Genomic DNA, 26186 nt, shown 5'->3' on the forward strand with positions numbered 1-26186 from the left:
GATTCCTGGGTTGGGCAGATCCCCTGGAGAAGGGATAGGCTACCCAATCCAGTATTCCTGGGCTTCCCTGGTGGCTCAGACAGTAAAGAATCCACCTGCAATGCAGGAGACCTGGCTTTGATCCCTAGATTGGGAAGATCCCCTGGAGAAGGGAACGGCAACCCTCTCCAGTATTCTTGTCTAGAGAATTCCATAGACAGAGGAGCCTGGTGGGCTGCAGTCCATGGGGTTGCAAAGAGTCAGACACAACTGAGCCACTAAGCATGGCACAGTGACCCAGGGAAGGCAGTGCTGGGCCTCCCCAGAGGGCCTCCCTAAAGCTAATAGAGGGTGGAGCATGGCAAGCCCTGCTGGGAGAGCAACCACAAGGCCAAGATTCATGCAAGTTCTCTCTCCCCGTACAGATCTCAAGGGGGGAAGTGTGCATGGACTTCCTCACCCATCTCAGGAAGGACAGGCTGTGAGATTATCCCCACAGGATCAAATTCTGTTTCTAGGAGCAGATTTTAGGAGCTGGCTGCCCCGTGGGCTCCCCCTGCTGGCTCATCACGGCACTGTGGGGTAAGTGGAGGGCCAAGTGGTCAGTGGAGATTCAGATTAGACACAGGTTACATAAGCCCTGATCTTAGAACTTGAAGGAGTACTGAGGACTAAGCAAAAGCACCGGGGTGCCTGACACACAGAGACTTCAGGTGCGATGCCAAGAGACTCGAAGCCGCTTGGTCTTGAAGAGACTCTGTGACGTTTAACAGAAATATGTTAAACAAGCACCCCAGTGATCTGATCTAGGTCAGCCTGGCCCTGAAGCAGCTAGTCAGAGCCGCCTCCTGTCACCCACTTTAAGGTTTGCTAACCTTCCTAGCCCTCTCGACAGGAAACCTTCCCATGATTTACATTCATTATTATTACAGGTTAAAATCCAACTTACTTTAATCAAATCTATGGGAGAATATTAAATAACTGCAACCAGCAGTCCCAGAGTTTCCTTATTTGCAAACTGAGTGAGTGAGTGAAAGTCACTCAGTTGTGTCTGACTCTGCGACCCCACGGACTGTATAGCCCTCCAGGCTCCTCTATCATTGAGATTCTCTAGGCAACAATACTGGAGTGGGTTGCCATGCCCTCCTCCAGGGGATCTTCCCAACCTACAGGTCGAACCCAATTCTCCTGCACTGCAGGTGGATTCTTTACCACCTGAGCCGCCAGAGAAGCTGGTGCAAACTGAGGCTGCACTTTTAAAAAAGCAAAAGAAGGAGCTGGAAAACAAAAGAGTGTTTCTGAGGCCACCGCTAACCAATTACTCAGAGCCATTTAACTTAAAAGGCACAGCAAGGAGGAGAAACCAGCCAGTGGCTTTTCCACACTGGTCTGAATTAACTCCAGTGAACAGAGCATCCTGGACGGGTCCTAGGAGGGATCCTGCCCCAGCCCTCCCCTCACCTGGTAGTCACCTCAACCTGCCTCCCTGGGTGTCTCTTCCGGGTGGTGGAGGGCACAGGCTGGGCCCAGGGGAGGCACCCTGAGCCTGCACCTGCAGATGTCATGGAGAGGAGAGAAAGCTGCTCCCGGCCCGCTCCAACATGGCAGTGTGAAGACATGGGATGGCCAACGGGCGCATTCCAAACCACCCAACTCTACTCCGAGCTACGCTGATGGGAAGAGCCCGTGCAGTCACCTGTAGGGCTGGATGATTTTCTGCCCGTACCGCAGGGCTCCCTCCCAGTCCTGCATGTACAAGCAGACACCCATGGCCTGGTACATCATGTGCAGCATGTACACGTTAGTGTCCTCGAACACGCAGCTCATCTTCTCCTGGCTGAGCTCGCAGATCTCCAGCAGCTCACTAGGGGGTGCTGTGGAGTCAAGGAACCAACCGGCCTGGCAGTTCACGAGGACGCTTCCCAAGGGCGGGGGGCGGGGAGGGGGCGAGGGGGGAGGGGGCGAAGGGGGAGAGAGGGAGGGGGGGAGGGGGGAGAGAGGGAGGGGGGGGAGAGAGGGAGAGGGGAGGGGGGAGGGGGCAGGGGGCGGGGAGCAGCGGAAATGGGGCAAGGAGTTACTGTTTTGCCCACTCCATCCCCAGCTACACCGTCTGAAAAAGTAAATTACAGAAAGGCAAGCAAGTGAAAGGACTCATATTTTTCTGGAAGGAAAAAAAATCTAGGAAAAACGGAAGACCTCAGCTGTTAAACACAACTAAAGAATTTTAGCCACAGGGAACACAGCCTTCCTTCAGCTGTGAACAATGTTGATTAGAATAAAAAAAATCTTCAATCTTCTGGTTAAATCTAAATCCTCACCCAAGCTGGGAACTTTCGCTAAAGCTCTTAAGGAAGCGTTCTCCAACACAGGAAAGCTCTTTCTTACGCTCAGGAAAAAAAAAAAAAAGCCTTTCTTTAATTCCCTTTCACTGGTTTCCTTTCTTCAGTACAAATCTACCCAAGAAAACGCTATAATATGGTGGTTAAAAATATGGATTGTGCTGGCAAACCTGGGGCAAAACCTTGCCCTGCTGAACAGCGTGCCCTGGGCAAATGACCTGCTACCTATAAGCCTGTTTCCACCTGTTACACAGCAAAACCCTCAGTAAGGTGCCTTGCCCAAAGGAAGATACTCGATCAGTAAGGGTCTTCAAGGAACTGTTCTCCACTTTTAGAAAATAAAAGCCGTCCACCAGGATGAGCTCCTGAGCAAACTAGTCCAACACAGAAAAATAAGGGCAACATTGGGAAACACTGACGCAGCTGACTACAGGTCGTGGATGGCCAGGAAGTCTTCACCCTGGCCATCCTTTGATAGGAAACGTCTTGCCTTCGATACTCAGAAACCCACCCTTCTCCTGCTTCCGGTGCCCAGCTCGCCAACGCCCCCTGTAAGACCGGGAAGGTTGCAAAGGATATATTTGTAGTGCTTGGCTCGCCGGAACTCCTCAATGACATTGCGCGCATATCTGACCATGTCGCGGATGGTTTCTGCCTTCGGGGGGTCGTTCAGCTTTCGAATTTCCACCTTGGCCTTATCCTGAGGGAGATGGCCATAGGTTACTTCCCACGGAAACCATACTGATGGGTGAATCTCTCAAATAGAACATTTCCCCACCCAGAGGGACAGGCTTGCCCCTTCTAAGGTTACGAAAGAATGAAAGGGAATCAGGCAGCGGGCAAGTTCGATACTCATTTCCTACTCACAGAAAGACAATACTACTCATTTTTGAGGTGCCCCTTATCGAGGCAGGACACCTGCCTCGATGTTTGCTGTGGGCAAATATGTCTTCACACATCTATGAAGTCAAGGGAATAAAGTAAGGAGGGAGGCACCGACAAGGTAACCTGGGTGACGTCCGAGAAAATTCTGTGGAGTCTGGTGAAGAATGGGAAAGCTGGAGAGTGCTGTCCACCTCCTTGTGGGTGGACCTCGCTGCTCATCTTTCTCCCTCCCCTCTCTTTGGAGCATCCATTTCTTTTAAAGAAATAGCAATTTGGCGAATCCTTCTCTTATTTGTACAATGTGATGGAAATGTTTTCATCAGCTCGGAGAATCAAGTTGGAACAGAGACCTGGTCTGACTGGATCCCCTGGGCTGTGCTAGTAAAGCAGGTTTAAAGGCTCAAAAACACGAGGAGACGCCCAACTCAGGCAGGGGTGCTCGCTTGGCAGAAAGGTCCTGAGAGAGAGCCAAGTCAGCATCTGTGCTGGGAGAAGGTGCTGACCTTGTCTTTGGTGGTGCACTCCCGGCATTCACAGGTGAAGAAATAAGAATCTCTTAACCGGTCATTCCTATCTTCCGTTGGGTACAGGAGGTCAATGTAGCTGGTAAAAACCTAAAGTGAAAAAATGAAAGCATTAGTTGCTCAGTCATGTCTGGACTCTTTGTGACCCCAAGAACTGCCACCTACCAGGCTTCCCTGTCCATGGAATTCTCCAGGCAAGAACACTGGAGTGGGTTGCCATTTCCTTCTCCAGGACCCAGGGATCGAATCCCGGTCTCCTGCACTGCAGGCAGATTCTTTACCGTCTGAGACACCAGAGAAGCCCGATAAAAACCTAAGGGAATCTGAAAAGTTGGTTTGCCACAGGCCAGCTCACGCTGTGTCCTCCTTGTTTGGCTCTGCAGACACTCCTGATGGTGGCTGTGAGGAGGGCCACAGCTCAGCATACAATCTTCACCCTAACACACTGAATTCCTTCAACTGGTGCTGCTAGTGTTGTCCACCTCCTCTTACAGAATCAAAGGGTCCCTAAAGTGGTAAGTTGGAGGATTCAGAGCAGCCCTGCCTCCCTCCTCCGCAGAGAGTGAGCTGGGCTTTGGCCCAGCAGTGGACGCCCTTGTGGAAGGGAAGCAAAGGGCACCATCAGCAAAGAGTCTGCTTGGCCTTGGGATGGGGCCTCTGCTGTCTCCGCTTGGCCTTTGTTAGGCGTCTTTTATCTCACGACCTGGGATGGCTCACATGCACTGCTGGGTGGGTGGTGGGGAAGCATGAACGCGCATATGTGGACACACACACACACACACTTCCCTTTATCCTGCCACCAGCTGGCGATGGAGCAGGAAGTCAGATCAGCAGGCTGGGACAGGTCAGTGCAGGAGGACACAGCTCCTAGGCCACCAGCCCGCTGCTGCCTTACCCAGCCAGGCCGGAAAACCTGGAAAAGTCGTACCTTTGGGCTCATCAAGGCCGCCTGTCCTTGCTTTTTCCTAACAGTCTCTATAGCTGAGACCTGGAGCATATGGAGGAGGCTGGCATTTAACTGCCCATTATCTACTCATGGGGACAGCACTGGCGGCTCGTCCCACACCATCAGGCAAACGTCTGATGGAACAGATGGGTGTCCCACAGCCGTCACTGTGCCAGTCACCTCGGGTGCTGGCAGGCAGGCCGGGGCGGGGACCCACACGAGCTGGGTGCTCACAGGTGCCCCGAGCTCTCCCCAGCCCGGAGGGCAGAAACGGAGACCCCTGGCTCATCGGACACCCCAGCAAATGGCTTCCTCCCCTTTGAAGGGCAGGTCACCCCCAAAGCAGCAACTCCCCCCACAAATGCGGAGGGTGACTTTCTGATGGGTGACAGCTGCTGCTGCTGCTGCTGCTGCTGCTAAGTCACTTCAGTCGTGTCCGACTCTGTGCGACCTCATAGATGGCAGTCCACCAGGCTCCCCCGTCCCCAGGATTCTCCAGGCAAGAACACTGGAGTGGGTTGCCATTTCCTTCTCCAATGCATGAAAGTGAAAAGTGAAAGAGAAGTCACTCAGTATTGTCCGACCCTCAGCAACCCCATGGACTGCAGCCTTCCAGGCTTCTCCATCCATGGGATTTTCCAGGCAAGAGTACTGGAGTGGGGTGCCATGCAAAATCACAGGAAGGAGGCCTGTTCTGCCCGGTGGCCAGAGCCCACCTCAGCGCTTCGAAATGACTGATGGGCACGGGGTGCAACAGACAGAAGGGCCCAGAAGAGGGCGACAGAGGCCGCTCAGCATCACAGCTCATGGTCCAGACACAGCCAGGGCAGGTGACAACGTGCTCCAGGCAGTCCAGGAGCAGGGGCTTGGGGACTTAGGTTCTGGCTGATAGGCGTCGGCTGTTTTAACAAGAGGTGCTGGGGCAGCCTCCACAAGACATTCATAAACTGAGACACCCGGGTCCTCAACAGGGTGCCCCCTGCAGGACGCATTTCCTATAGGACGGCAAGTCTGATCTGTACATGGGACCTGCGGTCCCAGTTCAGCTGTGGCTTATTGAACACCACCCAGAGAAATGGAGGCTTTGATCATTTTGCCACACTAATCATATTGAAAAGATTCTAAATATCCAGACATGTAACTTAAAAAAACAGCGGTAGTGTTAGTCACTCAGTCACGTCCATCTCTTTGTGGCCCAATGGACTGTAGCAGTCAGGCTCCTTGGTCCATGGAATTCTCCAGACAAGAATACTGGAGTGGGTAGCCATTGCCTTCTCCAGGGGATCTTCCCAACCCAAATTATTTTAAGTGAAATGTATTTAAAGTGATTACATTGCCTAAAAATTCAAGTGTCTTGTTATGGACATCAGGATTTAAGAACGTATTGTATACATCTGGTCGGAGAAGGCAATGGCACCCCACTCCAGTACTCTTGCTTGGAAAATCCCATGGACAGAGGAGCCTGGTGGGCTGCAGTCCATGGGGTCGCTAAGAGTCGGACACAACTGAGCGACTTCACTTTCACTTTTCACTTTCGTGCACTGGTGAAGGAAATGGCAACCCACTCCGGTGTTCTTGCCTGGAGAATCCCAGGGATGGGGGAGCCTGGTGGGCTGCCATTTATGGGGTCGCACAGAGTTGGACACGACTGAAGCAACTTAGTAGCAGCAGCATACATCTGGTAAGGGCTGGTCAGCATTTTCAAGGGGAGACACCTGACGCGGTGGTTGTGGAACCACACGGCACAGGACAGAAGGGAATCGCTGAGCAGGCTCGCCCCCTACCCCGAGGCTGGGAAGGGCAGCTCGTGGTGGCCCTGACCGCAGACTGCCTCTCCCCACCCCATCTGAATTCCATCCCCAGGAAGGGAACTGTCTCAAGGGCAGAGGTGCAGGGGATGTGATGTGAACACACCATGTGTCATCTGGGGCTGTAACTCATTAGCTACTGCTGGGTTGCTTTGCTCTTTGGGGGGAAGAAAAACAGGCCGAAATTCATGAATCAAAAGTAAACTCCATTATTTGGAAATGGGAACTCAGAGCCTCTAAGATTTCATCATGGTTATTTTGGCAGTCTCGTTTCTCTATAAATCTCTGTAGATCTTTGTGAGGAACTTTATTCGAATTTAATCTTCCTTGTCCACCCCCCCCCACCCCTTTGGCCACAGCTTCCCAGGTGGCGCTAGTGGTAAAGAACCCACCTGCCAATGCAGGAGATGTAAGAGACATCTAGGTTCAGTCCCTGGGTGGGGAAGATCTCTTGGAGAAGGGCATGGCAACCGACTCCAGTATTCTTGGCAGAGAATGCCATGGACAGAGGAGGCTGGTGGGCTACAGTCCATGGAATCACAAAGAGTCAGACACAACTGAGCGACTAACACTTTCACAGGTAGACACGGTGAGCACCCAGCGGGAGCGAAAAGTATGGACTCCACGCCACAGGTCTGATCCTGAACCCGGAGGACCCGAGGATGGTACCCACCGCCACAGCCACCCTGAGCCACACACTCACCTCCTCTCCCGGGTGGATTTCCTGCACAGCTCTGACTTCGGCCAGGGTCCCCTTGTAGGTCACAATGACATTGGGGCAACAACTATGATTCATCAGTGCAACACTGTCAATCAGAAGAGAAAACCCAACATTCTCAGGAGGCAGATGGACTGCTTAGGTAACTCCATGGCCACTTACTTGCTAAGTTATGGAAACTGTGTCTTTGCAGGACATTAAAAAAAAAAAAACTAAGAGCTGGTCTAAGGGGCTGTTCTGCATGCATTTATAACAAGATCTAACATCTTAAATTGGAACAATAGTGAAAAGTGAAATCTGCAGTGCAAAATAGTGATATCTAAGCCAAAAACAAAGAAAAAATAAAAACACATAATAAAGAGTGAAAACAACAAATGCCTTCCTGTTAGATGTAGGACTCAAAACTCAACACCCACAGCGAACTGCTCCTCCACCGGACACTGTGCAAGACAAACAGGCTGTCGTTGCCAAGCAGGTTTTATATCAGAGGATGACTTCTAACATGCTGTCTTCAGATGTTGAGAAATCACCACTGGGGGAGACGCCCGGCTTCCTGAGTGAGGGTGTGGGATCCCCCGAGAGACCCGGAGGGGCCCGTCTGACTCTCTGCAACCTCCATCTCCTCATCTGGAAAATTGGGCCATCAGTCGCTCCTGCTGCTCGCGGGTCGCTTTACAAGGGACAGTGGGGACAGACAGTCGCCTACGCGAGGGCTTTGAGCTTTCTGGTTATATCAAGGTCAAAGTTCTGAGAACAGAAATTTCTAAACTACAGGGGAAGAGTGCTTGATCTCTGAAAACGCTGCCTTTGAAATCACAATGTTGATATGATTCTCAGCAAAAGGAATTTTTCCCCCCCAATTAAAACTGGAAACTGGGACTCAGAGGGGCACTCAGATCCACGTGTACAGCGGCTCTGGTGGCCGGGGTCACCTGCCTGGACCCTCCACGACCAGAACCCATTCTCCTGTTTGCTCCGTGAAGATAAAAAAAAGCGAGAGGTTGGAAACGGTGCAGAAGAACCGCCCCAGGTTGCTGTGTCTGGGGAAGCCACTGCTAGAAGTTTCGATGAAGGGTGGGGCTGGCCTGGGGCCGGACGCGCAGGGGTTTCCTGTCTTGTCTGCGGGAAAGGTCATCTCCACCCTCCTTCCTGGCCCACCTGGCTCCCTGGCAAGTCATGCACAGGGAATCAGGCCCTAGGAAATAAACAAATGCCCCAGACACTGTTCTCAACACTTTGTTGTTGGTGTTTAGTCGCTCAGCCATGTCTGACTCTTTGCGACCCCATGGACTGCAGCCTACCAGGCTCCTCTGCCCATGGGATTTCCCAGGCAAGAGTACTGGAGTGGGTTGCCCTTTCCTTTTCCAGGGGATCTTTCTGACCCAGGGATCAAACTCCTGCATTGGCAGGTGGATTCTTTACCTCTGAGCCACCAGGGAAGAAGTATTAAGTAACCAAGCTCAAAATAGACCGCTGGCTATCTTTCTCATGAAGGCAGGGGAGCTGCCTGAAGGCAGACCTGACCTAACTCATGTTCTGGGTGCCGTGTTCTCGTGGCAGCTGCTGGGGTGAAGCCTCAGACACCACCATGCTGAGCCTGGTTTTCACTCTTTCAGATACAAGAGGAGACATTCTAGGGCTCGTTTTAGGGCTGAAGTAGTCAACGCAAGCCGTCTAAAGAGGTCTAGTCACCTTTCTCTGTTCTCCTTCCTCTTCTCAAGGGCAAAAGCCCTAAAGAACCTCTCCTGAAACCATTTCTTCCCTCCCTGTCGGAAATCCAAATGCAGACAATTTTGGCCATAGAAACAGTAATATGACGGGAATACACTGTTCGTTTCTCTGGTTCGAGAAAGCCTGTGTAGCTTCTCAAGAGACATGCCCCTAACAAAGTTTTCTCTTTTGGACCTATATGATGCATGGAGCTGGGTATGACAGATGTGTAGGCTTCAGGTGCCATCCATGGCCAATGCGTGGGTGTTAAGGGTTTCCTGCAACTGCTCCAACCTAGAGGCAGAGGTGCTTAAGCAACATCACTCTAGACCAAACTAATCTCCAGTGTGGATGGACTCAGATAGGGGGTGCTGGAAGCTCTCCTTTGCTCCATCTGTGAAGCCAGGGCTTGATGTTTGGGACTGATGTATCAGGAGACTATCCTGTCCTCTAAACAGATAACGGCAAAGCCATGCTTGACAGAGCTGTAACGTTAAAGTCAGAGCTGTAACGATTTCCACTGGTCAACTGACTGGCCTTTCTTGAATTACTTGTATATTCCTGAGGTTAAGAAAAATCCTATAGGTCTGTGAAATTTATCCCTAGTTCACTACTTTAGCATACTGTCCCTCCAAAATGTGCTGTTTCTATACTGGTATATTTCAAAAAAGGACAGATAGGGAAGGAGCTTATATAGTCCCTATGTACGTCTACAGTCAATTCCCAGCAATTAATGTTTTCCTTTGAGTGAAAGAAACCCAAAGATTTCCAGAACCACAGCTATGCAAAAAAGCAAATTTCTCAGCAGGGCCTGGGTTGTTTCTTCTATGCGCACTCTGAAATATTCTTTAATAACAGCTCTCTACCTAGCAGGACTTAACAAGCAACTGTTCTCTTAACTACTACCTTCAGATCCTTAAATGCAGGGGAAATATTTTGAAATCTGGCAGAATTAAAAAGGGGATTTAATTCACTCAGAGTTTCATGTCTGCCACATGCAGCTAGGGAGGTTATTGGAAATTAAAAAAAAAAATTCAGTGTTAAATAAGTAAAAAGGAAAGAGATGAAGTCACACTCAGCCTACTCAGGAAATATTGCTGATCCCAAATGAGAAAGTTCTTCATCTTCGATTGTGAAGCCATTACAGTTAACCTGCGGTAAGAAAGGGGAGAGAGAGAAAGGGGGAAAAATGAGCTAAAGCTTCTTTCTGGATAGAAATCACCTCTTTAGCTGGGAAGACGTTTGGTTTAGTGATCGGAACACCTCTTTTGAACAAGGTATCCTACGTTCAGACACTACTTACCGAGCGGTCTCACGTGTAAACAGATACAAGCTGAACCGTCACGTCTGAAGCATCTAGTCCAGCCCACCTGCCCGTGGTGGTGGAAGGTCACAAGCACCACTAAGGCCCCAAGGACTCAAGTCTGCAGAGCCGCATGGGAGCCCGGACATGTGCACTCTAACCCCAGTTCTGCCCCAGGTCTGGTGTGGGATCTCAAGCCCATCACTGTGTCCCTTCTGTGCTCAGTCTTCTTCTGCTAAAAAAAGAAGCCACTTAATCTGGTACCTCGCTCATAAGGTGAGGTGGTACATCTGACAGGCTTTACACAGCTAATCTAACTGCTGTCCATCCCCTTGAGAGGCAGGGAGACCAAGACCCTGAAGCCAGGGCGCTGCAAATGTCCCTTCCTGCCTCAGACACATCAACCACTGGCCACCTACTCATCTGTGGCAAGAAGTATTACCCTGAAAATCACCAAGGGCAGCTCTCAGCATCCTAGAAGTCAAGCTTAGAGCTGGCGGGCTGAAGATGAAGACTATACATCTCCAACTTTAGGCTGTTCCATAAACTCACTCTTTGCACATTCACCGAGGAAACCTTATATGCTGGGCGCTCTGCAGAGAAGGAAGACCAGGCCAAATCTGCACCCTCCAGGAACACCCAGGCCACTGGGAGACAGCTCAGTGAGGGTTTTTCATTTGTACCTACAACTTCACAGCTGGAAGGGAACTCTGTCCCTTTACTTCTCAGATGATGAAACTAAGGTCAGAGAAGGGCAGTGACTCGACCAAAGCCAGCAGCAAAGGCTGAGAGCCCACCTCTTCCTCTGCTGCTAAGAGGCTGTCTGTGAAGCGTGCATGCTGAACAATTCCACCCTATGAGCTGCAGTCAGGCTCTTCCCCATCAGACACATAGCACGGCTGTGTTTCAGGCCAAGGGATGAGCTTTTTGAAACACTACTTTGCTGAGCGCTTAGTCCAGACTACCCACTGGGCTGGGTGCTGCACATTGACCCTCCCTCAAATCTACAATACTACCCCATTTTAAAGATGGGGAAATTGAGGCCCAGGGAGGTCAATGATTAAGTAATGCAAGGCCATATAAGCAGCAAGTGGCAGAAAAGGAGTCAAAAGTCCAACTAGGCATTCTAATAGCGAGGCTGTCAGAAACACAAGTGTGTCTTTTCACCATACCATGCTTCTTCTAAAATTGTTCTCATCTCTGATTCTTCTGGTTGTAATTTTACTTAAAAGCAAAGGGCCAGTGTCAAAGGCTTGGAAATCTTGGTACATAGAGAAGTAAAGAATCCGATGGGTTTGACTTACAGCTTTAACCATTCGATACATTTACAACCAGTATTTACGATTTTCAACGCAAAAAGAGATGACTGCAGTGAGTAAAACAATATACAGTCTTTGGAATCCTGAGGTGTCAGGCATTTTTATGTAGAAAACACAGCATACTGTGTTTTGTGTCGGCCTCAGGTACTCTAACCTCTTCTGTCATCAGGACATTCACCAACCATCATTCACCAGGGACCACCAACCAACATCGGGTTAAGAGTAAATCAGGATTTTCATTCATTCAGCTAAATTTACTGAGGCCTGAACTATGCGTCCTGCACCTGACCAGGTACTGAGGGATCTATACGCAGTCTCGGATTGGGATACTAACATGCCTCGGCCGTGTCTGGTTCCCATAGGACAGCAACAAATTTTGCAAAGTGGAAGAAGGCGTGTAAGAATGTAGCAATTTTCACAATGGATCTCGGGACTGACAGCTCCTGACTAGCTCTGAAGGGTGAGGGCCCCAGACATGCGCCTTTGCTTTGTAATCTCTTCCTCTGTAAGGACCGTTTGTAATTCCAAATTCCTTCCGGCTTGATGTTCACGCCCATGGGCCCCTTTATTCCCTCTCCCCGTCCTCTTACTGTGAGGGAGAGTGCGTTTCCACCACAAAGAAAGACTCCTGCGAACGCAGGTGTCATCGGGGAGCTGGCGGTAATGTTCAAGCCTAATCGCCTAGCAATTTGCCTGCGAGCCTTCCCTCCCTTCTGAAAGATCCCTAGGGAAGAAAAGTGAACTTGCCTGTTAAGAAAGATGCATAGGCCATCGTCTTTTTTTTTTTTTTTCGAGTCAAATCAGGCGTAAGTGCCTTGCTGAAGCTATTCTCATAATTAGCATTTAGACTAGATGTAGGCTGCACACCAAAAAAACATTTCCCAACCATGCATATGCTCCTGGTGATTAAAATGCGCCTCGGCGCTGTCGAAGGAGCGCAGTCACCTTCTGCTGCCAGCTGCTGCTGGGCCACGAGTTAACCCACAACAGCCTCCCACGAACCAGACAGGAAAGGGCTCCAAGGCCAGAGGGGAGGACATGCGGGGGGCAGGCGGGGGGCGGGCTGAGCAGCAGGGCCAGAGGGGCTGGGGCTGGGACAGCGCTTTCCACCTGCGCTTCAGAGTTTTCTTTGGGGATACCGAATGTCCCCTTTCAATTTTGTATGTGAGAAAAGACATGAAGGTGCGTGTGTATGTACATCGGTGTGTATGCGCACCGTCTCAGAGTGGATATTATGATTTGATTAATATGAAAGTCAAAGTCACTCAGTCGTCGCTGACTCTTTGCGACCCCATGGACTATACAGTCCATGGAATTCTCCAGGTCAGAATACTGGGGCGGGTAGTCTTTCCCTTCTCCAGGGAATGATATCTCCATTATTATATTGATTAATATAAAGCCTTTGAAAAAACTACTTACCTATATTTACATATGTGTGTGCTTGTATCTGTATCTATCCCCTGAATACTCTGAGTCAGTCCAAATTTCAAGGACTCTGAGTCACTTTCAGCACAAATTTAACAGTTCTATTTTTGACAACAAAGGTCCGTCTAGTCAAAACTATGGTTTTTCCAGTGGTCATGTATGGATGTGAGAGTTGGACTGTAAAGAAGGCTGAGCACTGAAGAACTGATGCTTTGGAACTGTGGTGTTGGAGAAGATTCTTGAGAGTCCCTTGGACTGCAAGGAGATCCAACCAGTCCATACTAAAGGAAATCTGTCCTGAATATTCATTGGAAGGTCTGATGCTGAAGCTGAAACTCCATTACTTTGGACACCTGATGCGAAGAACTGACTCATTTGAAAAGACCCTGATGCTGGGAAAGATTGAAGGCAGGAGGAGAGGGGGACGACAGAGGATGAGATGGTTGGATGGCATCACTGACTCGATGGACATAGTTTGAGCAAGTTCCGGGAGTTGGTGATGGACAGGGAAGCCTGGCATGCTGCAGTCCATGGGATCGCAAAGAGTCGGACACAACTGAGCAACTGAACTGAACTGATTTGTGACATCAACTGCCTTGATTTTTGGTAAGTATGGTCCCATATCTACTATGTCAACACTGAGAAGGCCCATCAGCATGCACTACTCTGTTGCTGGAAGTGAAAAGATACCTTATGTTTACTTCATCACTCTTGCTTTCTCACAAAACCATGCCTCATCTAATCCAGAAAAGTCATATATCCAAGTTTTTCTAAAAATGTAATAGGAGAAGTCAGTTCCTCCACTGTGTACTGTTACCCAAATCCATTGCCTTAGCGTGGGTAGGGAAATACGCTGTAATCCCAGGATAATATAATGAAATCAGGAAGGTTTTTCATTATGTCTAATTTAACACCCATGACTTGAACCCATTTTCTCTTTTACTGAGAACAGCATTTTTTTCTGATTATGACAGTCATATAACAGAAAAAAATCCACATAAACATAAAGTCTATCAAGGAACTCATCAAACTGTTCTCAAGAGTTCTCACTGGGGGATGAAGTAGGTCAGTGAAGTGGTGAAGACTCACCTCTTTCCTTATAGGAGCAATTTTTAAAGTGGGAGAACTATGGGTGCTTTTCATCTTCTCTTCTTTTCACTATTTTCTTAAGTCACAATCCTCACTGTAGAAAATCCAGAAAAATCACCCCCAAAAAAGTAAAAATTTTCCACGACTCATGAGATAACTAATGGTGAACTTCCATTTAAGCTTTTTTTTTTAACCAAAGTAAATTTTCATATTACACATTTTCCCTCGGCTTTTACACTTGACATTATGTTATCAGCGTTTCACATATCTTTGCTCTTTGAAATATAATTTATAAAGGCTTTATAAACTTTAATTGAAAATCTAAGCCATGATTTACCTAATGACTACTGCTGACCATTTATAACATGTATTTCCTTTTCCTTTTTCCCCTTTCTTTTTGTTTTTATGTTTTTTAAAAAGAACCACACAGTAAACAATTTGCATGTCAATTTCTGTCCATAATTTCTGACTACTTCTTAGGATAGAGTCCTAAAAATGGAATTAGTGACTCAAAGAGTACCGAGGTGATGCTTACTCTCTTCTAAGACAACAGTGTGTAAGTACCCACCCAAGCTTTTTCTCCTGTCTAGACACTGAAGGCAGGGGAGTGTAGCGACTTGCGCCCACAAAACAGTATTCCAGTGTTTCTCCCTCTGCGAAGGTCACCTTCAACTACACATTAGGCTTGTAGGGGAAAACACAAGCGTATGTTAGGGAGAGAAATCTGATCTGGTGAGTCAGGCCAGGAAGAGCCACCCTCACAGAAACAGGAGGAAGGATGCGGCCACACGCATCCAGCCCAGGGTGCTGACCACATTGTCTTCTCCTGTCCTGGCCAAGTCCAGCCAAGCCTCAGCCTTTCCAAAAGGTTGGTCATCAGTTCCTTGGTGCATTTAAGTGGCTCTTGTCTAGAAGTCTATTTTTTTTTTTTAATCCTATCTGATTTTGGTAAATCTAGGCTTCTAGTCTACACAGGATTACTTAGCAATCATCGGGAAAGACCTACTGTACCTAGACCCACTCAGGCTCCTCTCTGTGATGTCTGTCCTTCCTGGCCATCTGTATTTGCCTCTGCTTTATCAACACAGTGTTGGTAAGAGTAAAAAAAGAAAGAGTAAAGAAAAACAAAAACCTACAATTCACTACTGTCAGACGGGAAGGTTTAAGAGAAGAGTAAAATTGAATGTAGGAATCTCAAATGGTCTCTTCCATCCAAAGGTGTTGCAGTCTCCCACAGTTCTGGGATCCTGGCAACTCTGTTTTCATAAACTCTTTCTGCAGCAAGAGGCACAGGGAGGGTGGATTTCCTACGCTCCACCATTGGTGATGGCCAGCACAGACAGGACTCTGATCTGCTCAAGGTCAGTTTAGGCAAAACATGGACCAAGATGTCAAGAACTGTATCAGGTAGACGGCATCATTCTGCTTTCATTCATTTTCACCAGCTATGTGCTGGGAGAGGGACACTGGCAAGGAAAGGCTAAACTAAGTGTCGCCTGACACTCGCGTGCTTACCTGGGCAAAGAGCACTACTAGGCTATCGTTGTCGGGGAACTCAAGGTGCTTGGAGTAAAAGTGATGGAGAGCAGCAATGTCACTCTGAATCAAATCCCTCTTCTCATTGTCTAATTTATCCAGATCTGTGGATAAACAAACCATTATTCAGCACGTAGAAAACTCTGGATCTCTAGCTATACATCCTTTCAGTACTATCAATGGCATAGAGAGAAAGGAAAAAAAAAAAAAAACACGTGGAGCCCCCAGGAAATATTATCCCTCCTCCCTTGGTCTAACTAATAAGCCCTAGGGCAAAAAGAGCATGCCATTTCTTCCTTCTATTCCTCTGACAAATTGAAGTCACTCAGGACAGGGAATTTCAACTGACCATTAACAGTGAGGTCAGGAATAGTGGCAGTGACTGATAACCAGCCTTGGTCTAGTCAAGGGTCCCCCAATTGGCCCCAGAGTCTGTGTCATGATGGAGAAAGTGGACAGCCCCTGATTTAATGCCTCCAGTAAGGACATCAGCTGTGTACAGGACTGCAATTCAGCAAAGATCCAAAAAATATTCAACATGCCAGGAGAGCCAGCAAGAGATAGCTCAGGATGTAATAATTTATCCTGCAAGTTCACACTTCCCCTTAATTATTTCCTAGCAATCCTGTCAACTGAGGGGGCGGGGGGAAGTTATAGTCCATTTTCCAAAACAGCACACAAGTCAAAATAAAAACTGATAACTATAAAATCCCCCCCACCACAAAGAACCCAGCTATCCCTTCCTTCTTTCAATCCTGTCTAATCCACAGAAAACATGTGGCTGAAATAATTCCTCAGCCAGTCACAGACAGACTTACGTGACTCAAACTCCTTCACGGCTAACAATTTCTCTGAAGGTGTTCTCTCTGGGTGGATTTTCTAGTAATTGGGGAAGAAATCACACAGTTACAGACTGCAACAACTTGTGCAAAAAACAGTGCTTTCACGCTTACATCAACATGAAGAAAAAAGCAACGGTTCTAAATGAAGTAAAGAGCAAGTCAAGGATTCTGCCATTTGGGCTCAGAGAGCATTTGCCCAACGTCCAAACCCAAAGGACTCTTTTGAAAAGCTTTTAAAAGCATCGGCTGCATTCCTAACACCCTGATAATGCTATGCACACAGTAGGCTCAAAAATGCTTGTTATGGGAAAGAACAGTGGCTAGAAAACAACTTTTTAGGGCCCCGACTTAAAAGGACCGAGTCTATAGATGAGCCATCCCATTTATTATCTCTCCTTCTAAAAAGGAACAAAATCAACCCCCGCCCCCCATCCATTTTACACTTTCTTTAAGCATAGGCTAAAATGATCTCAAATTCCTGCGTTTCAAAAAGAACACTTTCGGTTGTATCCGTGAGCCGAGATTCACTTGAAACATGTTGCCGGCTTTGTTCTAGACACCCCAAGAGGAGCTGACAATAGTAAATCCGCCAGGCTTTGAGAACATGAATAAACTTGGTGTTGACAAGAGTTCAAACGCAGAGCTCAAGAGCCGGCCCAAGGCCGTGTCTTTGTAATCGGGCTATTCAGCTTGAGGATTCAGGTGGTCCACCCAGGCGTGCTCACCTCCCTAGTTAACATGTTACGCTTCCCCTCGGTAGTTGGGTAGCCTGTCCCCCTCCTGAAACCTTTGCAAGTGACTAGAATACAAATGGTCTGTTTTTTTAATCATTAAGTCCTACAGAGATAAAAAGATGGCCAGGTAACTTTTCATTTAATAGACTATTAGTGGTAGCAGTAATTATAATAACAGTTGAATGAAACTGGTATAAACTCATCATAGCTTTCAGACTACCCTCCTGGGGCCAAAACATTTCAATAGTTCTTTTTTGGAGTGGAAATCTTCCCATTCATAGGATCCATTTCTATAAGATTAGTAAGTCATTTTGCCTGGGAAAACTTTTCATTCAGAAAAGGGCACCAACTCCTTCTGAATTCTTAACCACCACACTTTCAATAATGTCAGGAGATGGGGTCTGGGGAGAACCAGGAGACTGGTCACTCAATCCTGGCAAGATGCTTACGGATTGAATCTGATGGCTTATTTACCCTGACACCTTGGTGGCTCAGACAGTAAAGAATCTGCCCGCAATGCATGAGACCCAGGTTCGATTCCTGAGTCAGGAAGATCCCTTCAAGAAGGAAATGGCAATCCACTCCAGTATTCTTGCCTGGAGAATCCCAGGGACAGAGGAGCCTGGTGGGACTACAGTCCATGTGGTCGCAAAGAGTCGGACACGACTGAGCAACTAACGCACACACACATACACTCACCCAGTCACACCATTTTCTCCTACCCTTTCCTTCCGACCAAGTACTTGGCCTGTATTTAAAGACAACTGTGAGCAAGGAACCAAAAGTTAACCTCCTCCAGCGAAAACAATTCTGACTTTTCGTTCCCACTCTAAAGGCCAGCCTTGAGTGCCTCTGGTTACCCTGAGCGGGCGAAGTGGCATTTCATCAAGCACCTGACCCAGGCTGAACATAACGAAACTATGACCTCAGAGGTTCAAAATGTTCTACTTCTGTTTACGAGGTCGAGGAGCCTAACTTGGTCTGGGGACAGATTTGAGTTGACCATTATGATCACGTTTGGTTTCGATCAAAAAAAAAAAAAAACCAGAAAGTTTTAAATGGAGGGAGGTGTGGTAAGGGAAGATAGAACGAAGGGGCAGATGAAATTTCAGCTTTAAGATTTCCAGTACAGAGGCCCTGCCCGCAGCTTATCGCTGGCAAGCAGCTCTGTGGACATTCGCCTTTTAAGCTCCGTGCAGCCCATTTCACCGTCACAAGGACACATCTTGTGGCATTTTCCTCCCCTCCATTTAAGCTGGTCCTGTCAAGATCAGGCGTCTTATTATCATGCAATCAGTACGGGACTGAGCCAAAAAGGGGTCAGGACAGCCAGCCCTGGCTTCATCTTTGGAGGAAACTGTTGATGGCCACATCGTTCCCACCCCACCTCCCCGGCCTTGATTTTTACTTTTCCACTCCTCTTGTTTCTCTCCCAGCAGGTGCCATGCTGGTTATCTCACCCCATTCCCTGCCCGCCGAGGCAGGACGAGTATGGAGACAGAGGGAGCAGGAGCCAGCCCTGGACGGGGGGTGAGGGGAGGTGGCAGCAGGGGTGCATGCTGTAAGAGAAGGGAAGAGGGGACCTCCCAAAGCTTTGAAGGCCAGTCTGGTTCCCTAGGACGCTCTCATTACCGTCACTCAGGTTTTCATGCCCTGAGAGGCCGTATTTTTCTATGCAAACCTGTCTCATATAAAAGCTCAGAACTTAGCAGCGGCTGTGCTCCCGGCCTGGGATGAGTGACATCCTAGGTGCACAAGGCAGACAAGCCAGCTCACTCCTGGAGCCTTGCACTCATCTCTGTCCACAGGAACATGACGGGAAATGCGGTCCCAGAATGCTGAGCGAGAGATGATCACCACGGGTCACTCACTCATCTTTCTGACCTCAGAGTAAAAAAATAAAACACACTTGAACCTGTTCCCAATTCCTCACCTGTTTGGCCAGAATCCTTGCTGTCAACCTTACAGTCTCGGAGGGATTCCAGTTTTCCCCAAAAACAACCATGGGAGAACATTCCAGCTTGTGCATGGGCCAATCTTCTCTCTGGGAAAGTTAAAAAAAAATATATCACACACACACACATGTGCGCGCACGCACACGCACACACACACACACACACACACAGCAATAAAGTTCGAAACAAGAGGATGCAGCAAGTTCTCCTAGTTGAGGTCAAGTGAAATATGTTTCCTTTTGGAAAACACGACGGTGCTCACAAAAGTTAGAGACGAAAACATCCTTTAAGATAGACGTGGCTGTATGACCTTGACTCAGGCCTGGCTGAGCTTGCTGGCAAGAGAAAATCTGCTTTGTGTGGTTTCCTCAAGCATCTCACGCCCCTCACTATTCCGAACACCACGCATACCTTTGCATTATCTGTGGACGCTGTCATGCCAGTCACGGGGTGAGTGACTTGGGTATCAGCTGTTGGTCTGGCTCTGCTCCCTACGGTTCTGGTCTGGTTCTGTTCTCACATGAGGGCAAATAACCGAGAAGTGACATCCACAGCACCTCATCCTCTTCTATGGGTGATAAAATCCTACCAGAGACGAGGGCTCGATCAAGGACCCGTGAAAAGTCTGGCCAGGGCAACTCTCGGGAATATTTAGGACACAGACTCCCTGAAGAGTCACTGGATAAAAGAGGAAAACTGGACGCCTTTCTAACACCGGTCTCAATGCTTTTTGCCCCAGGCTGCGGGGTGAAGGGCATGTGCTCACTCCTGGAAGGGTGGAGATGCCCCTTTCGCCACGGGAAGACTGGGGAAGGAGGAGGGTGGGGTGCTGGGGAGGAATGCACTGAGGACCGGGGCGTAAGGACGACGCTGGTGCTGGTAACAGGGTCAGCGGGGGATGGCTGGGAACTGGCTGAGCCACTCAGGCTCTGATAAAAACCAGCTGTGGTGGCGTGATGGGCTTGGCTGTGGGAGCGGACTCAGTGGAAGTCTGCAGACACTCCTTGCTGCAACGGAACTGGGTACCATTGTGGGCTTCCCTCTGCCTCTCCTGCCTCAGAAAGGGGCAAGTCTGACTTTTCCAATGCTCAGGCCAGAAACCTGGAGACTTCCTGGCCGCCTCTCTCTCCCCCACACTCCATGTTCACCTTTCCAGTGAATCCATCCTGTCTGCCTGCGGAATACATTCAGCCTCTGATCATTTCCCACCCACACCTTCCTCACTGGGCGGCAGACCCTATACCTACGCCGTGACGGCTCCCTCTGCCTCCTACCTGGACACCTGCTTCTGCCCCCTCCACCCCCTACCCCACCCCTAGCTCCGCTCCAGAGAGCAACCGGAGTAATCGATTCTGAAAAACACAACTCAGATCCTGCATTCACGGCTCAGCATGCTCTAATGGCTTCTCCCCTCGGAGCAAAAGGCCAGGCTGTAACGATGACTCACGAGGCCACACGTGGTAGGAGCTGACTCTCTGCTACTCTGAGCTCATCACCCCCACCACGCTCCCCTACCTCACTCCACCCGGCCACCATGTCTCCTCGCTGCTCCCTGGAGCGACCACGCTTGCTCCTGCCTTGAGAGCTTTGGCACTTGCTGCATTTCCTGGAGAGATGCCTCTTCCCCAGACATCCTGTTGGCTCCCTCCCTCCTCCATGTCTCTGCTCTGATGCCCCTTTTCAAAGTACCCTCCCCAAACCAGTGCTCTCCCCCCACCACTCTCCCTTTTCCTTGCTTTATGTGTCTACCTGACATATTTATTGCACACTGATTAGATGTTTGGTTTACTACGTTTTCCCCCCTGCCCCCACTATCCATCTGCCCAGAACCTAGAACTGTACCTGACAGTCACTAAGCACTCAATAAAGTTGCTGAATGAATGACAATGTCTCCCTCCCCACGGCCAAGAAGGAAAGACACACTGTCACTTAATGATTTAATGCAGCCCCCGTGGCACAGACCCTGGGCTCAAGCACTGTGCCAAGGTGTTCTGCAGAGTTAAATAACAGCATGCCGAATATAACCAAGAGCAAGGAGAGACAGAAATGACAAGATATACACAAGGGAGAAGAGGATCTGTTTTTAGCCAAAGCCTAAAACGAGAGCTCGGTGATGAAGCAACGAGGTAGGAACAGGTAGGTTCAGCTCCCAGCAGACAAACCGACTCCGCACACAAATGCAAAGCAAAAAGGGAAAGACAACAAGGGCTTCTGGCCCTGGGGCATCCGAAGGAAGTGAAGAACGCTAGTGGGGGACAGACGGGTAACTGACGCCTATGAACACACACAGGAATTTCACTGTGACCCTAGCTGTGCTAAGAAAAGGTGTTTGCATGGCCTTAAACATGCTAGTTTCCTGAAGTATACATGGTGTCTTTGGCGTTTAACAACGAGCTTCGGTGAGAAAAAAGTTTAACATTTCTTAATATGACTTATGTGTTTTTAATACAATTTAATTAATACGAATATAAATAAATAAATACGAACACACAATGCTGACATCTATTGATGTTAATGTCCTCCAGGGAAGAGAACCTCACTACAGTGCACGCTGTGGGGGAGAGCAGAGCTCTATTTAGCAAGAGGAGACTGGTCTGGGGCTCGGGGAGACCTGCATTCTCACCCCACCCTCCAGCGAAGCAGCTATGTCACACCAGACAGTCCTCTTAATCCCTCTGCCTGTGTATCCTCGGCTGTAAATAACATGATCCCTAAGTTACTTAGCAGGTCTGGAATTCCGAGTCTACGATTGTATGCCTTCCAATAGTGATAATCAGACACAAAGCTTGAAGCCTACCATTATCAGGCATTCATGCAACCACAAAGGGTCGTTGTGAGGATCCAATAAACAAGCTAACCCACAAGAAGCACTCAGACCAGTGCCTGGCACACAATGTGCTCTCAACAAATGCTGGTAATTGTTCACGTCCTGGTTCCTTCATTCATTCAATAAGCCCTTGATGACCCCAGAGGCAGGGATGGGAGATGGAGTCTTTGACTTCAAGTCGTTTATGACTATATCTGAACACAAAGAAAAGCAAGAGCACCTAGAAAGTAATGGAGACCCACACAGAGCAGTGAAATCAGAGAGCTGGGTAAATTAAGGACCGGCAGCATTATGTTAAGTTTCATCAGGGGAAATTTGTCAGCTAGTAAGAAGTTTTCCTTTTCTGTCAGACGGTGGAAATGTCAGAGACATACCAAAGTGGCACTACTTGGCTTCCAGTTTTCCTTCAAAATTTAAGCTGTTACTCCTTTAATGGTTGCAATCTTTATAAAACTTTATGAAAATTCAGATGGATCCCATTTCCTAGGAAAGTAATATATTATAAAGAAATGCATAGGAAAGATTCAGAAAGACACATGCCGAAGTGTTACTAGCGGTTTTCTCTGGAAGGATAAAATTATGAAGCATGGATACTCTTTCTGTTCCTCTTTCAGTCTGAAACTTCTGATTTTTTCTATAATGAGCACAGATAATTCATGCAATAAATTTAAACAATTAAATCTATGTAAAAAGTATGAGAGGGAATTTTTTTGACATCCTTTTAAATTTCTAGTTCATTTTCAGCCACTGTAACAACAGCTCTGCATGACTTTCCTTTCTGTGCATGGACCGAAATGCTTAAAGATGCATAAAGAGTTGAAAAATTGTCTCATGGTACACCAGCACTTCCAACGCTGGAAGAAAAGAGTGATTGTTATGTCAGCCAGTTTTCTGCTGAGCAAATGATATATTGTCTCCCTGCATAAGGAGACTGGATTTTTATTGTGAAGTCCCCTTTTCTAACTCCTGCATTTGGTGTTTCTCTTGTTCTAAAGGGGCTTTCAGTTTAGACCATAATTTCAGGGGAGCTATTTCAAATCCTGAAAGATGATGCTGTGAAAGTGTTGCACTCAATATGTCAGCAAATTTGGAAAACTCAGCAGTGGCCACAGGACTGCAAAAGGTCAGTTTTCATTCCAATCCCAAAGAAAGGCAATGCCAAAGAATGCTCAAACTACCACACAATTGCTCTCATCTCACACGCCAGTAAAGTAATGCTCAAAATTCTTCAGCAATAAGTGAACCGTGAACTTTCAGATGTTCAAGCTGGTTTTAGAAAAGGCAGAGGAACCAGAGATCAAATTGCCAACATCCGCTGGATCATCGAAAAAGCAAGAGCGTTCCAGAAAAACATCTATTTCTGCTATACTGACTATGCCAAAGTCTTTGACTGTGTGGATCACAATAAACTGGAAAATTCTGAAAGAGATGGGAATACCAAACCACCTGACTTGCCTCTTGAGAAACCTGTATGCAGGTCAGGAAGCAACAGTTAGAACTGGAAATGGAACAACGGACTGGTTCCAAATAGGAAAAGGAGTACGTCAAGGCTGTATATTGTCACCCTGCTTATTTAACTTATATGCAGAGTACATGAGAAATGCTGGGTTGGAGGAAGCACAGCCTGGAATCAAGATTGCCAGGAGAAATATTAATAATCTCAGATATGCAGATGACACCACCCTTATGGCAGAAAGTGAAGAACTAAAGAGCCTCTTGATGAAAGTGAAACAGGAGAGTGAAAAAGTTGGCTTAAAGCTCAACATTCAGAAAACTAAGATCATGGCATCTGGTCCTATCACTTCATGGGAAATAGATGGGGAAACAGTGGAAACAGTGGCTGACTTTATTTTTCTTGGCTCCAAAATCACTACAGATAGTGATTTCCGCCATGAAATTAAAAGATGCTTACTCCTTGGAAGAAAAGTTATGACCAACCTAGACAGCATATTAAAAAGCAGAGACATTACTTTGTCAACAAAGGTCCGCCTAGTCAAGGCTATGGTTTTTCCAGTGGTCATGTATGGATGTGACAGTTGGACTATAAAGAAAGCTGAGCACCAAAGAATTGATGCTTTTGAACTGTGGTGTTGGAGAAGACTCTTGAGGGTCCCTTGAACTGTAAGGAGATCCAACCAGTCCATCCTAAAGGAGATCAGTCCTGGGTGTTCATTGGAAGGACTGATGTTGAAGCTGAAACTCCAATACTTTGGCCACCTGATGCGAAGAGCTGACTCTTTTGAAAAGACCCTGATGCTGGGAAAGATTGAGGGCAGGAGGAGAAGGGGACAACAGAGGATAAGATGGTTGGATGGCATCACCGACTCAATGGACATGGGTTTGGGTAGACTCCAGGAGTTGGTGATGGACAGGCAGGCCTGGCGTGCTACGGTTCATGAGGTTGCAAAGAGTCAGACATGACTGAGCGACTGAACTGAACTTATTTATATACATGCCTGTGTGATTTCCTGAAATGCAGAGTAGCATGCATAAGTGATTTCATAAAATGTGGAATAGTAAGAAAATGTCATAGGACTACTGTTCTCCACCACTACTCTCTGTGAGAGGAAGAATGCAAAAGGAATCAGGGGCTTAACGACTACCTCACGCCGGGATGACACCGGGATGACAGCCACTGCTGGCCCCTATCTGCTTTGTTTTCTCTTTCCATAAAAGAGTGATGGAACGCACTCATTGATTCTTACTGGTGATGTTAAGCATTTATTCACAGGAAAAAATCAGTGGCTCCTTTGAGGATGCTTCCTATGTCTGAATGAAGAGAACAAAGTGAATTTAACCAGGACTAAACCCCATGACTCTAGCCCACTCACTGATCACCCAAAAAATGACAGGGTCATGGGAGCATTTCTTAGACATTTTCTACACTTCAGTTACTTTGTAATTGGTGATAAAAGTCGAGAATGTTCTCACATCTTTGGTCACATACTCCTCATACATGCTTTCTTCAATCTTCATCAGAACATGCCCCCTCCTCCTTTCAAAATCACACGCGTAATCCTAACACCTCCACTTACAACACACAAACCGTTTTCTTCTATTTTTCAATGTTAAGAAATAACACCTTAGAAAGTTCTACTCCACAATGATTCCTCTATGTAATAACTCTAAAACTCTTCTCTTCAATGTGCCGTGGTACAATTTAACAAAAAAGTCTGAGTGAACAACACTCTTAGTTTTCTAGGCATATTTATAAAAATAAATATAGTTCATTAAAACACACAGCTTACAAACTGAGCCTAACTAAAAAGGAATTTCTGTTTCTTTTATATTTCCTCCCATTACCCCTTTCATGCATTGTCAATTAAAATCTCTCCTCTGGCAGGATCACACTGAGTCAAATGAACGAAAAGGAGAATAAATGGGACAAGACTTGAGCCAAACTGTATAAAATAAAGCATGGTCCTAGAATCTCCTGCAATCAGAGAGGATGGCTGGGTGCAGGAAGCAGAGTCCTGAGGAGCTCTAACATGCTGCATTCCTGGAAGGATGCTATCAGGCAGGGATGTGGACCTTACACTTAAAAGGATCTTCCCTTTCACCTCCATGAAAGGCCACTTCGTCTCTGACTCATCCCCACAGCGCCTCTTCTCCTGGAGGGTTGTCAGGACCCCAGGCGCAGTGCTGGAAAGCAGTGAAAGCCCTCCCCAGGGATTCTGCACACTCTGGCCTCAGTTTTGTTGCTGTGTGACCTTGAGCAAGTCACTCAGCCACTGGGGACACTGCTTTCTTATCTACTGATAAGCTCCTTTCAACCCCCGCCGTCTGCTCTGTGGTGTGGACCCCCGGTGGCTCCAGGTGGGTGGGGTCTGCCTGTGAAGAAGGCCCAGTGAAGAGGAAAAGACGCTGATGCTGGGAAAGACTGAAGGCAGGAGGAGAAGGGGACGACAGAGGGTGAGATGGTTGGATGGCATCACCGACACGATGGGCATGAGTTTGAGTGAGTTCTGGGACACGGTGAAGGACACGGGAGCCTGGCGTGCAGCAGTCCCAGGGGTTGCAAAGAGCCAGACATGACTGAGTACCTGAACAACAGGGGCAAGGGCCACACTTTCTTAGGTGGAGAATCACTCAGTCACCTTCCTCACTGCTGCCCTTGTTTTACCCCCCTTGTTTTACCCTGCAGCAGAGTCTCCACCTTGATCCCATCCAAGTATTCCCTTGGGCAGAATTCCGAGTCCATTTCCATCTAGAGCAAATACCCCACACTCCTCCCCAGTGATTTTATG

At 47.8% G+C, this 26186-nt stretch overlaps 1 protein-coding gene across 1 annotated transcript in view; it reads right to left on the reverse strand.

Annotated features, from left to right (window-relative positions):
* The window catches only part of SMYD2 (SET and MYND domain containing 2), a 53707-nt gene that overhangs the window by 3736 nt on the left and 23785 nt on the right, over positions 1 to 26186 (reverse strand). Inside the window, exons 3-10 of the mRNA XM_018060735.1 lie at positions 19091 to 19201; positions 16400 to 16460; positions 15561 to 15685; positions 9994 to 10061; positions 7185 to 7287; positions 3707 to 3817; positions 2898 to 3018; positions 1676 to 1850 (exon numbers count right to left, since the gene is read on the reverse strand). Coding sequence (XP_017916224.1) covers positions 1676 to 1850; positions 2898 to 3018; positions 3707 to 3817; positions 7185 to 7287; positions 9994 to 10061; positions 15561 to 15685; positions 16400 to 16460; positions 19091 to 19201 — 875 coding nt within the window. The remainder of the gene's footprint in view (positions 1 to 1675; positions 1851 to 2897; positions 3019 to 3706; positions 3818 to 7184; positions 7288 to 9993; positions 10062 to 15560; positions 15686 to 16399; positions 16461 to 19090; positions 19202 to 26186) is intronic.

The sequence above is a fragment of the Capra hircus genome, chromosome 16 (genome assembly GCF_001704415.2).
Source record: "Capra hircus breed San Clemente chromosome 16, ASM170441v1, whole genome shotgun sequence".
Classification (NCBI taxonomy): domain Eukaryota; kingdom Metazoa; phylum Chordata; class Mammalia; order Artiodactyla; family Bovidae; genus Capra; species Capra hircus.